The sequence below is a fragment of the Ammodytes marinus genome (genome assembly GCF_949987685.1).
Source record: "Ammodytes marinus genome assembly, chromosome: 18".
NCBI lineage: Eukaryota > Metazoa > Chordata > Actinopteri > Uranoscopiformes > Ammodytidae > Ammodytes > Ammodytes marinus.
In genome coordinates, this window is record NC_137222.1 from 9358289 (window position 1) to 9372747 (window position 14459).

The 14459-nt window shown below is 39.4% G+C and overlaps 1 protein-coding gene across 1 annotated transcript; it reads right to left on the bottom strand.

The window, feature by feature from the left end:
* Positions 1–7116: 7116 nt before the first annotated feature.
* On the bottom strand, positions 7117–13154 carry LOC307265030 (inactive phospholipid phosphatase 7-like; the record flags this gene model as incomplete). Its single annotated transcript, XM_080046600.1, has 2 exons — positions 12615–13154; positions 7117–7493 (listed from the first exon to the last, which is right to left on the bottom strand). The coding sequence occupies exons 1-2, from the start codon at positions 13072–13074 to the stop codon at positions 7117–7119; spliced, it is 837 nt and encodes a 278-aa protein (XP_079902726.1). The 5' UTR covers positions 13075–13154.
* Positions 13155–14459: the final 1305 nt, after the last annotated feature.

Below are 14459 nucleotides of genomic sequence, written 5' to 3' on the forward strand. Positions count from 1 at the left end.
TCCTGTACATTTAAACAAAAAAATGCCTGCAATATATCATTATATGTCTAATATATCTAGAATATATGGAATTTTCACTTTTTGAATTAAATTAGATTTAAAAAAAGAGCTTTTCCATGATATTCTAATAGCCTAATATGAGTTTCACCTGTACATTGACTTTACATCTGGACAGTTATTACCTGGTTATTACAGGACAGTCGTTACAATTACAATCCTCAGTCACAGGCTCCTTTCAACAATAAAATACAATTTAAAAACAGGAAAGAAAAAGAAAAATGTAGAAAGAGGACAATACAATTAAATAGTAATAATAGCCTATATTTAATTTATATAGGCCCCAGCGCTTTTCTCGCACTCAAAGCACTTTACAAAGGAGCACAACAGTAGGCTAAACAAACAAAAGGAAAATGTAAAGTTGATGGGGCTTGGGATCCAGGGGATCCAGGTTCTATTCGTTCACACACAGTAGGCTAGCCTATTGGTGGTGGTAAACTACGGTAGTAGCCACAGCTGCCCTGGGGTAGACTGACGGAAGCGTGGCTGCCATTCAGCGCCTACGGCTCCTCCGACCACCACCTCAAACAGTCATACACATTCACACCAGGCAAGGTGGGTCTAGCCCAAGGACACTCCCCAAGATAGATAGGTCAAAAGTGGATAGGCCTACCTGTGCATGGAATTATAAAGTGTAGCCTGTATAGGCTAACTTTTTTTTTAAAGTGTAAAAGGTGGTGCCTTATAGGCTATGTTAAGGCCTGCCCAATCTGATGGCCAATAAAAACAAAATAGGGTGAGTTGCCCTAATGTGGGTGGGACACGGCCTATTGCCTAATGTGGGACACCTAAGGTCTAGAGCATTTATCTCTTATTTCTGACACATGTAAATAGCTTATATAATATTGTTGTCAAATCCAAGCAGGGGTTCCCTGTGATTGAAATCACATGAATTCACAATTTTGATTATAAAGATAAGAGAGGGGAAACAGTCAAAAAGGAAGTAAACCATGTGAAGTCCAGACAAAGGACAGTGACATAAGTTTGAGAGGAACTCAATGCTAAGGCTAAACATTTTTCATTGACAAAACAATGTTGCAAATCAAATCAAATCAGTTTTATTTGTATAGCCCAAAATCACAAATACATTTGTCTCAGTGGGCTTTACATTTCATACAATATGATATATGATACAATATGATACAATATGACACCCTGCCCTTACACCCTTAGCTCGGCTGAGAAAAAACTCCCAGGAAAAACCCTTTACCGGGAATAAAAAAAAATTAAAGAAATCTCAGGGAGAGTCGACAGAGTAAGGGATCCCTCTCCCAGGACGGACATACTGCAATAGATGTCATAAGTAGAGAAAATCACGAAGGAATTTGATCATTGACCAGGTGATTACATGGTAATACTAAGTAAAGTGCGAATAGTGTGGATGCAGGAAGACTTCAGATGCTGCCAGAGGATCCACACCATCTCGTCTCCACCAGGGAAAACTAAGGTTTCCATCGCCGGGATTACATCCCACGTCTCCAGGTGGCGTTCTTAACCACTGCAACATCTTTCGCGTTGATGGTCCATTCTCAGATGTTACCGGAGGGGGGACCAGATCCACACCGTCTCGTCACGACCAGGGAAAACTGGAAGAGGACAGACAGGCAACCAGTGAGCAAAGCAAAAATGAATTTAAAGATTGAACAAGCAAGCGAGTAGAAAGAGTACTATCCTGATGGACGGTGAATCAGTGCTGATGTGAGGCAATAGCAGGCGGGGAGCATCCGTTCCTAGGACAGCTGATTCCGCACAGAACTCGGAGTCAGTCGAGTAGCATGGAGAGTGCTTGGTAGACAGAGGGAGAGAACCCCCGGGGCAACGCTCAGCCAATCATGGAAGATAGACAGAGGAGAACAAATGTCAGAGAAATGGTATCAGTTATTGTTGCCATTTGTTATCAGATTATGTTTATGATACAATTATGCATCAAAGTATGCAATAATATTGGGAAAATGTGTTAAGTGTTTTTCTTCTTTTTTCAATCTTTAGCTGTCCTACATTTGGAAAGGTGTTTCCAAAAGAGGGACAGCATGATTTACCTAATCTGGGACTGTAATTTAAATTGGGGAAATACACATGTAGGAAAATCAAATGTGCAATATGAATTTTATTCAAGGTTTACAGATCCAATACTTTTATAAAGAAAGCATCCCTGAAGCAAATAGAAATGAACTCAATCCGGTGCCTAGGAAATAGTCATTTTCTCATGTCCTATGTTAACTCAATGCAATGTATTACAGGTCAGGCTATAATGGCAAAGCGCAGAGTTGGGATATGAAGCCATGGCAAGAAAAGTATTGTTCAAATTGAAACCATCAAACCTGTGTAATGTACCTAAGACCATGAGTGTTAATGAGCAGATAAGTTTGACTTGAATTAGTTAAGGGGATATTGTTTTTTTCTGCATAATAGACTGTCCCAGATTAGAGCGACACACTGTCCCTGATTAGAGCAAACACATTTTACTAATATACGTGCCATTACTTCTCTGAGTATGATATCTGAATTATTTATTCTCTTTTAATTAGCCAACATCTTGGGGATTTCAGAATGGTATCATGTATGGGTCAAATGTATCGGCTTCATATGTTAATATCGTACATAAATTGAAATAGCAAAAATTGTCCCACATTAGGGCAACTCACCCTAGGCTAGTGCAAAGACATTACAAAGACATTGTGCAAATAACATGTCAAATGTGTGTGTGTGTGTGTGTGTGTGTGTGTGTGTGTGTGTGTGTGTGTGTGTGTGTGTGTGTGTGTAACATTAAACAATATACTGTATATAGGCCTAGGCCTATATAGGAGGCCTATAAATATGCCTATGTGTGATTTTCTTATGGCACACAGTGCCACACACACACACACACACACACAAATTGTGAAAATTGAGCGAATCGTTAACAAAAAAAATCCTAAAAAACTAAATAATGGAGCTGGGAACTTGTTCTTTGGCCTGAATATTCCTGGGACGTGTGAGCCTCGTCTGGTGAAGGCATATTCTTCCTCACTGACAACAGTGGGAGGGATAAACAAAAAATTGCATATTTTGAGAGGGGAAAATATATTTACATATATTTTTTCATACCATATACTTATTTAAACCATATACTTTCCCTTTGACCTTAAGTGATATGTATTCATAAAAATTACACTAAATACATATTTCATGCAAATTCCAGGAGCACTCTAATAACTTACCATAGCGTATACAGTCCAGTCCATGCAGTTGTATTCGACGAAAAAAAAACTATACACAATCACTACTGCGGGTGAAATTCATCCGGACACCTGCTTGCTGAAAAAAAAAATTTAACCAATTCTACTTTCTAAGACGTCATTGAGCAGCTTGAAGGTAGGCCTACTGAAGGGTCCAGACTATACCAGCAAGTTGCTGGCAGCAACACAATGAAAATCATGAAAACACAATCGGGCGGGTGTTAAAGTCGAGGGGGTTAACCCTGATCCCATTTATAGGATATGTCAACCGGTTTACATTCACATTCATATCCTGTTTTTCTCTTAATTCTCAAGATGTTAAAAAATATGGCACATCCAAATTTGTATACACATGTACTTCACAATACAGTTGTTCATGGAGCCTAGTAAAAACTTACTTACGTCTGGAACTATTTACATTTAAAAAAAAATTGATTGGCTTATTTTTCACTGCTGTTTGCTGTTAGATTGAAATGGGGTTTTCTTCAAATCCATTTTCTAGCAGCAAGTTAATGCCAGCCAGGTAATAGTCACCAAAAACAACCAGAACATGTCCAGTGCTCAAAAACTGGTTTCTGGAGTCTGGAATAGGCTACTATAGTGTAAGTATGCACAAGCAGGTTCCTGTAGAGGGAGCCATTGTCTAGACCTTCTTCAACTCTGCATTTCAAGAGGCTGTTTACATATCCCATTGATCCACCAGCTACTTGCTATGGTTTTTTATACCCTGTAAAAAGTCAGTGATATTGATGTTGCCCTAGCACGTTTAAATAAAAGTCCCCTTTACATTGTACAGATGTAAACTAAATACAAAAAATAATTAAATATTAAACCCAAATTAATGTGGCATAAAATATATAAACAGCAGACATGTATAATTTAAATAGAGCCTTTAAGATGTATGTAGCTAATATGCCATTTAACAGATAATTCCATCTACTAATTTGGGCCAAATCAACAATAATTGTGGGTAAAAAAAAATGTTCACCTATTTTTATTTGGCTACACTCATGCTTTTATTAGCTTTAAGTGTGTTTAAGAGTGATCTTTTAGTTTTCGATCCTAATAAAGGGAACATTCTGAATATATTATTTGAGAAAATGCTTACACAGGCCATCAACATAATACCCATTTAGCGTTATAACTTGCTCGTATAGCTTCATGCACCTGCAGCATACACAGAGGTCGGTGGCGCTAGTACACTGTGGCGTCTAATGTTTCCTCTATCTGCTATATGTAACTCAGAAACAGCATAAAGACACAACAGCGGGACGTGTGGTGTCTGTTGTGAGTGTGGACTCTGCAGATACACCTGCAAAGCACTATCAGCACTTTCTCACAGGGATATTTGAGATATTTATGTTATAGAAGCCTTGATTTTTTTATGAAATTGCACTGCAACTAGCTGGAATTTCATGATGTTAGTGATCTTGTTTTGCCAGGGGCCAAATGATCCTATACAAACCTATATCTAAAGCTTTATCACCATCACTTTCTCTTTTTGTTAAATACCCTGCATATTTGTATGTGCATAGATAATAATATCTATTGTGTATATGTGGAAATGTCCCAGTCAATACTCATCAGGGAAACATGAATGTCCTGCTACTTGATGCTTTAACTTCACTAAAATGTGTACTTTCTACACCATTCAAATATTTGAAACCGTTGGTTAATAGTGACCTTTCAAAATAAATCTTTACATTAATGATCCGTTCATAACATACAATAAAGTGTTTAACATTTAACCAGACGGTTCTCAAGCTTTTTGGCTTCTGACTCCATACAAAAAAAACTATTTGGTCCAATGGTTCATCAAGTTTGCTGATGTCTCACAATGCACAAGTAACCAGGTAAAACATTAGAATCCCGGACTGTTTAAACTTTAGAATGAACGATGAAAACATGCAGACTCTTTCTGCCAGGGAGTATTTCTAAAAGCAGTTTCTGTTTCTGCTGTTCAAGCTTTTCGTGAACAGACACCCTTGCACTGGTTTTCGTTTCCTGTTAGATATTTCTGCAGTAGAAGAACTTGTGTCAAAGGCTGTGAAGACATTCACGACAGCCCGGGACAATGTTATATCATTGCATGACTGTTTGCTCTTTCCCTCAAGTAAACAATTAAGTCTAAAATGATTTTGATGTAATTATACGCAAAATCATATGGCTTTGACTGAAACACTTTCTGTTGATAATAAGACACTTAAGCTTCATGTCAAGTGAACCTCTACTTTGCATACTGCAAACCTGAAGCAGTGTAGCTGCTCAGGAACGGCTAAGATGTAACGGATGTGATCAAAATGACAAAATAACCGGGAGAAATATATTTGAGAAGAGAAAGTCAAATGGAAACTAGTTTTATCTTTAAACTTAAGTAGGGCAAAATCACTGAGGGTTTCATCAGACAACACCTCTTTATTCTCTTGCCGACCAATGCATGAGGTGATGTTTGAATCAATCAAAACAGTTTCTTATTAATAGGCAAGTAATCTCCCTAAATTATTAATAATCGTCATTCATCAAATTATGCTTACTAGTAATTTTCCCAATTCAAGTTTGCGCACGGACTCATCTAGTTAACAATGACAAAACCTTCTATTGTAGATAAAACGATGCAAAGCAAGCAGCAGGCAACTCTCCTTGAAAATGAAAAAAATAAATCATCAAATTTAAAATATTATAGACATTTTTACGTTCACACATACAAATAAAACAAAGGCAATCCATATTATTACTGACAGTCCTTCTCATTTTTATTGATGAGATGGAAAAACAAAGTAAAAACACGGTATGCAGATCCCTGCAGATGTATTTACACAACAAACCAATGCTTTGCCACACATATGGGAAAGAAGGTGTCATTCATAGGTCCATAAAAAAATAACATTCAGAAATAAATGTATGTTCAACTGATATTTTTTTTACAGCATTCAACGCAGGCGCACACACACACACACACACACACACACACACACACACACACACACACACACACACACACACACACACACACACACACACACACACACACACACACACACACACACACACACACACACACACACACACACACACACACACACACACACACACACACACACACACACACACACACACACACACGGTTCAGTTGTTATGTGGGGCACAGAATCAGTATCACCGACAAACCATTAACATGTGCAGACAGCAGCAGCCTGAAATGAAAGAGCTGAAGAAAAATATTTAATTCAATAATAAATGGCATGTTGAAGGCAAGCATTAGGCCCACGTCAGAAAAATAAATTCTGTCCAAGTGAAAAGTTTGTTTTACGCATGCAGCTAAGGTCAGCGGCATCAAAGCATCCTTTTTTGATAAATATATAGCAACAAGAAGAGAATCCCATTAGAAATGTCAAAACGCGTTAGTCACGCCCAATTAGAAACAATAAGGATTATCCAAGACAAATATTTTATATATTTTAAAGTTAAAGTTGAAGTTACATCCAATATTACAACCTTAACACCAAACTCTATTCACTATCCCAGACCACAAATATTTAAAAGAACAAAGAAACAGAAGTTAAATAAGGAAAGGAGGTAAAGGCACAAAGATTCAAGACAGATTTTGTTAAAGAAAAAGTTCAGTTAAGGATGAATGAATAAGCATTATGAAAATCTTTAAACATCTTGCGTTCAGCCTGTCTTGGGTGTAACATGCAAGGAGATAGCATCAGTTTCCAAATATTTATGCTCGTCTGTTCACTCCCCGGCCGCGATAACTAAAAAAGTCAGCCTCTTTTAACTGCACTAGACCCCTGACATCGCGAGGTTAGTGTATCAAATGAATCACAGCTTCATCGTATCAAAAGCTAAGCGTGCTTATAGAAATAAGTGTCTGGCAGGTGCTCGACGAGAGCCACACAGACTCCATGAGGCTGAAATGGAGCAGGCCCAGTGAGAAGCCGCACACCATGTCGGTGAGGTGGTGTCTACCCAGCAGCACACGCGACATGCCCACGAAGAAGGCCCAAAGCACCAGAAGGATGCGAAGCGGCACGGCCAGCACCAAATGGGACAGCAGGAACTTGGAAACCATGGCTGCCCGGCTGGCGTGAGCGGCGGGAAAGGCGTAGGTGTCCATGGCGATGCAGTCCATCAAGCCCGGCGTCATCTCGCAGGGTCCTCGGCGCTTCACCAGCCTCTGGACCCCAGCCACTGTCATGATGTCAAGAAGGAGGGCTGTCATGGAAAATGGAACGGTGAAATAGATTATAGAGAGGCAAACAATCTGTGTTGATTATGCCATGACCTAGACAAGTAAGAAGAGTGCAGTGTGTAATATCTGAATATTTAGTGGCATCTAGTGGTGAGAGTCCTAGAATGCAATGCTCCCTACGTAAACCCATCCTTTCTAATAATAACATAAGCTACAGTGGCCTTCAAGGACAGGAAGCTAGTTACTAAAGATGGCATTATCCACCACTGCCTCAAGTTTTTCCACATTGTCAAGTGATGAAGTGAAGATGTATTTACTTTTTTATTCTATAGTACTTCTTATTCGTCTTCCAACAGGTGCATTTCCCCAGGACACCCACTTTAAAAATGCATATGGCCATTAAGTTTGTCCATTCTGTGCTACTGTAGAATCATTGCAGTGCAAAATGGCGGCCCCTATGGTGGCAAGCGCCTCTCTTATGCCGATATAAAAGGCTCATTCTAAGGAAATAAAAGAAAAAAAAAACGTTTTATTTTCAAGTGATTATACATTATTTAAAACACACTTATGAATATTATATTCCATTTCTACCAAGTCTGTTCTGAAAAATACCAACACATTCTACACACAGCACCTTTAAATACAAATGTTACTTGAGTATAAGTAAAGATGTAATATCAGCGTACATTTATAGAATTAAATTAAAAGTACTCATTGTGCAGAAAAATGGTGCCTGAGAGAAGAGATGGGAGGATATTGAGTCAAATGTCTCAACAACTAATGGGTGGATTAACCATGCCATCTGGTACAGACATCCATATGGCCCTCCAGGATAAACTGTAGTAACTTTGTAAACTCCATCATCAGGTCACAATTTGTATTTATAATAGTTATACGATTAATTTACAGATAATTAACCGAATATATCACAAACCTTCCTCAGTGAAACAGTGTCATAGAAAAAGTTACTTCTTATGATATAGTAACTCTTCACATAAAGCAGAGAACAACTATAGAACATGCAAGCAGATATCTTTGGTCACCAAGAATAGCCAATAAGGCATACAATACCGGTACCATTTGCTTTGACTCCTCATACCAGACATTTGCAGAACCCTTTTTATAGCTTCATAGCACTCCCAAAAATATCCCCACCATTGCCATCTTTAACTTCTGTTCAAGTTGGCCATCCTAGCGCATACTCAACCAGCCCTGCGCTAAATAACTGTCAGTTGTCTGACATATTGGTTATGCTGCCCTACTTCTAATTCCAGTCGCCCACTCACTATCCGATTAATTTATCCCAGCTAGTGAGGATGGAGTCATATTCATAACAAGTTCACTGGGGTAAATAAAAAAAAATATATATATACTGTATATACTATGTATCAACGCTAAAGGAAGAGACAAAGGAAAAAACAGAGCTGGGTATATATATGGTAGGAAATAAGAAACACTGTTCAGGCCATGAGCAAAGCAGACAATGAAAGTGGGTATATGTGAGTAAGGACAGATGTGGTGCCCTTTGGCAGTCTCCGAAGTACTGCGGGGAGGAGGAAGAAGGTGAGCCAAACGATGGTTCATCATATTATCGGCATACAGGAAAGGCCTGTTTGTGGTGCCTTTGGAAAGTGGGGTTAACAGTGAAAAAGTCTGGTATTAGTTTTTGCCTGTTGTGTTCTCTAAAATACTTGTGCTGACGGATTGAGAGGCTCTTCCCAGTCAGGATTCTGTTACACAGTGTGTGCCATTGCTGTAGAGAGGAGTAAAACCTTGTCAGAACAGACAGCACAACTGCAGTCAGCATTTTATTATAATAAAATGTCTGCAGTCTCGGGTCCGAGTCAGTCAGCACACTCTCAAACCCTCTCTACCAGTGAGTCAAATATAGAGGGCTAAACTTATTTTCTGTTCAAGGGGGGAACTACCATATTGAGAATGGAAAACTCCGTCCCTAAGATGTGCAGCAGGTGTGGGCAGATAATTGGTCCAGCTGTCACAGATCAACTTGCATTGTGAGGAAATCCCACCATGCCTATTGTTTCACACACAACCAAGCAAATATAAAGAAGTACTACTGGGACAAGGCTTCATGCCCCTAATGTATCCTTTCCAATTTGAGTATGTCAGTGACAAATTATCCTATTGTTGTCTGTCGTCCGTACTTTTTTAGGTTGATAGCCTTAATGTAACAAGAATATCATCTGCAAATATGGCATTTCAGGGCCAACACCGACCAGCCCATCTTGGACCACTTGCTACTCTTTCATTTACCTAAAGTTCTTAAGCTCTATGCAGATGATAACAACATTTAAACATTTCCCAATCAGGACCAGTGATTTACCATCTTTTAATACTGCACACCTGTCTATTTGTTCTTTTGTTTGTTCAGTACTTTGCAGGTAGCACACATTGGATTTTCATAAGAAGTCATGACGTCCATTATCGTAAAAACATGCTTTAACTATAATGGTATTATAAAATGATATTGCAAGTCAAGAGCTGCACTAAGGTAAGCCCCATGCATGGAATATCACGCTAAATACAGAGCCATCTGTTTTGAAAAATGTATTAAAGAAAACAGCTGCGTGAGCACGGCCTTACCACCTCTGTTTGTTACTGTCACCATACATGCAGGCCTTAACTACAATACAGAGAGTCTATTATTTATTTGTAGCATACATTTTGAAACAACAAATATGTTGCAGTGATGCATTAAAAAGCATGTGTTAGAAATCAACACCAACCAATCAGCTACAGGCAGCGTTTGTGACATTAGTAACAACAATGCTAGTGGACAGGTAGTTAGTGACGACTGCTGTTGCTAAGGCAAGCTGCGTCTGGGGGCAAAGCCTCTGAAGGACCGGAAAGGGAGGAGTGCATTTGGTTTGGTGGTCAGTTTTAATATGAACAAGCTTTCTCTGGGATGGCTTACTTCATCTTTTAATATATAAATATTGCCACTAAAATATGAGCTTTTGGGTTCTTATTTTTCACAGTTTTAGTGACCTAAATAGTTGAGGTATTTCTCTCCCAAAATAAAAGATGTTGAAACTGAATGTATGGTATAAAGCATAAAATGATTGTGTGTGATATGAGGTAAACACAGAGTCTTTGAGAAATGGAGAAACTGAACCTCTAGAAGATGGAACCAGAAAACACCAAAGCAGAGGTGCACTGCAGTTGATAAGGGTGGGAAAAACCTCTGCAGTCAAGGTCTGCCTTTGGAGCCTCTTCAACAGACTCAGTTGTCTTTTAAACAGTCCCAGTCATTGTGTAACTAAACTGTATTTTCAAAATACTACATGGGAAATACTTCTAGTCTGCACAGTTCATAACGCTCACGAAATTGGAGTGAATCAAACCAGACCTGACACGCCAGTGTTCGCTGATTACTTTCCCATTAGGTGAAAACAAAACTGATTTCTTTGTTGATGTTGATATTAAATATTGAAGGTGGCTTCTTGCGATGCTTGTTGTCAAAATCAGTCTATATCTTCTCATGATGCAGTACCTGTCACTACTGTGTGTGGGTGCTGAAAAAATCTGGTGTTAATACACTGTAAAAGGGTATGTAAACAAAGGGGAACACCATAGCTTCAATCCTGTTTACAGAGCCTAGGTTGTGTATTAACACTAGATTTTTAGCGGATTGTGAGGAGATATGAATTGATTTTGGCAAAAAGTGATTTTGAAAACAAGCATTCTCCAGAATCGCTGACTCTACCTTTAATTTCCCACCAACTGGTCAGTATGTAAGCATATATCTTTTTCTGACAGCCCTCGACAGACTAGAATTTATCCGGGACAAAGCGTGTTGGGACCGAACAATGTAAATAAAAACATTACAACAGTGTCCCAAATCCAGAGATTTGCGAATAGGAGCTCAATGTAGCCAGGAGATTTGTACTGCCTTTTAGTCGATAATATGTGTTTGGGTCAGGACTGTACTTGTGTGTGTGAATGTGCAATTGCCTGCACACATGTACACTCACAAACACAAAGTCAAACAGGTCCCCTATTCATTCTGAAAAGATTTCTCATTTAGTCTGCTCTTCGCTGCATAAATCTGTCGGAATTAAATGTCATGTACAGTATAGAGACAGATTTAAAAAATCTGTACCGAATCAACAAAGAATATCTTTTTATGAACTGATCCAAAAGAAAAAGAAAAAACTATTAAATGAGGGCTAGGAAACTATTTTAGGGATCTTGAAAATATAAATGTTTTGAGAATAAATTTGCATTGTTTGAGCATTGGCATCAAAGGCATCATGTTTCACAGCTAGAACTAATGTTGCACACCCAGAGGGTCCACATAATATCATGAACCATCTTCCTCTGCAGTATTTTCGTGGCTGCTTCAGATTTTAGGATATAGTTGCATAAGGTAATGCTAAGGTGAAACTCATTATAGTGAGTTTAATCAACACCTCTATAAATACAAACACAACAAAAACTGAACATACACTTGTGATCGATACATGTATTTAGTTTGGGGCTATTGCATTAGAATGTTGGCGATGCTTGTAAAACATTCCAAGTGCAATATAAACACACTCCTTTTTAAGGCAGTGTTGACTTCAATCAACAAAAGTATATATTTTTTTGTTTTTGCTAAAAGATTTAATTTATTATTTTTTTCCTTTTCTCTCTGCTGCCGTTTGAATACCCAATCTGGTAACACTTTCTGATAATTCAAACCTCATGAAGAATATATAAGTTTTAGTTAATGGCTTCATAATGGTTGAGAATCATGTATTAATGCTTTCCAGAACTCATACACACTATTTTAAGGTTGTGAAGATCCCTTTCTCATCCCATCGTCTTCATAGTAATAATACAACATTTAATGTATAACTTATAAACCCATTCTTGAATGTGCCTTAGAAAGTTTGGTACATCAGTGGAAAATGTTATGAGTTGCCTAATTTCAAATGTGAGGGTATAAAGTCAACCTTTGCAGCAGTCAAAAGAGACATTGGCTAATGTGTTTCAAAAGAAGATTGTTTGTGCACTGCTTGCCCTTCTTGATGCATTGTGGGTAGTGAGGTTGCTGCTGAAAGTTTTGGACACACATTCTGACAGGTCACAGCTTTCGGTGCAACACCTGGCAGTGTTGTGTGGTGGTGTGTGGCATTTACCCATCAGCAGGTTGACCAGTACCTCCTGTCCGGCCAGGGTCTCACTCCTCGTCAGACACACGATCGTACCGATGATCCACGTGATGCCGTGCCCCGTGAGCGCTAACAGACCGACCATGGAGCGGCAGCCTCCCCAAGAGCGCGTCGTGTTGGCGCACACCCCCATGCGCTTGGACAGACTGATGTCAATGGCGAGGAGGGCGTTGATCGCTATCCCCTTGAAGGAAGGGTTCAGCTGCATACAGTCTTCCTCTGGCATCACCCTGTCCTTGTTACCATTTTCGTTAGGTTCTTCACTCGGCTGGCTCGTTTGGTGCTTGATCTGACTCGGTCGCCTTGTGCTGCCTCGGCTATCGGAGCCACCGCCGCGGGGGGGCTGATTCAGTGACATGAACTCGGGTCTGCTCAGGACGCCGTTTCTCTCCCGCGCCCTGGATCTCGCATTGTAACTCGATGGCATGTTTGGATTGGGCCAAATTCTCCTTCGTGGGCGCAAACAAACGATTGTCAATCCCCGGAAGATAATTCAAGTGGTGCGAGTTCACCACGCCAGTAAAACGTCCCAGGACAAACGTTCCTCCCCCCACCCGTGCCCTTATTAGATATATTTAGACCAGCTGGAATGTGCGATGGCCATGCTGTTTATAACGCGACCCATGAGAGCACGTTGAATGGCATTTGCCTCGGCCAATCCAGTGAAACCCGATCTACAGCATGGAGATGAAATAACAACATCAGCGTTTCATTACGCCACAGCTTGGCACGGCCACACGGCTAAAAAGGGGTGCTGTAGCCTACTGCGCGAGAAGCCCAGCGAAGAAAATGTGCAAGAAATTACGCAAAACACGGCGTTGTCATCTTATTAGACGGAGGATGAATAGGAGCCTCGAAGCATCACTCTGACCCTAACCCCTGCAGCCTCTATATTTACACTCCTGACTGTTGCCAAAAGCGATATCAGCAAACCCCCGAAACAGTTAACAACAAGCAGCCAATATCGTCAACAAAGAGCGGCGACTAGGCAGCCCAGCCAGTGCAGCAACGGGTGCTTCCGGATTTTACGTAGTTTACGTACAATCCTGATTCAACCCCTGCGGTGCGATGTGCTGTGGAGCGGAGTTCTCCAAGGTGCTTAAACAGACAGGAGCACACTGTCATGCTGTCAGCTTCATACGAAGGGAGGGAGGATGTTTCAAAGTGCCACTAAACACAACGCTGTAAATCAAACGGAACTGACTACATGAATAAATAACAAAAAAATATATTATGGTTGTTTAGTAGAAAAAGGCCAACAGATTTGATTAATCACTACAATAAATGTCAATAAATATGTCAGTCTGCCCCAGGGCAGCTGTGGCTACTATGGTAGTTTACCACCACCGGTATGACTGTGTGTGAATGAATGGAACCTGGAACCCTGTAAGCGCTTTGAGTCACATAGAAATAAAGCGCTATATAAATCCAATCCATTATTATTATTATTATTAAATCTTCCACGTGAAGATGTATTTATTTAGCCTACATGACAGCTATCACCACATACACATAACAAAATATGATAGCCTAAACTTTTTTTTTTTTTTTACTGACCATTAGATTAAAGCAATATGTCTCATTATAAACTATAAAATAAAACTTTATCAGCATGAATGTTGATGGTCAAAGGAAGCTAAATTGCAGCTGAATATTATATTTCAATAAGTCCAAATGAATTAAAATCGATGAATAATACACACATGCTAAGTGTTCTAAGTGTTAATATTATTAATAATTGAATACATTTGTTAAAACCTGTAAGGAATATGTTCAGACAGCAAAAAAAAAAAAAAAAAAAAGCTACTGCCA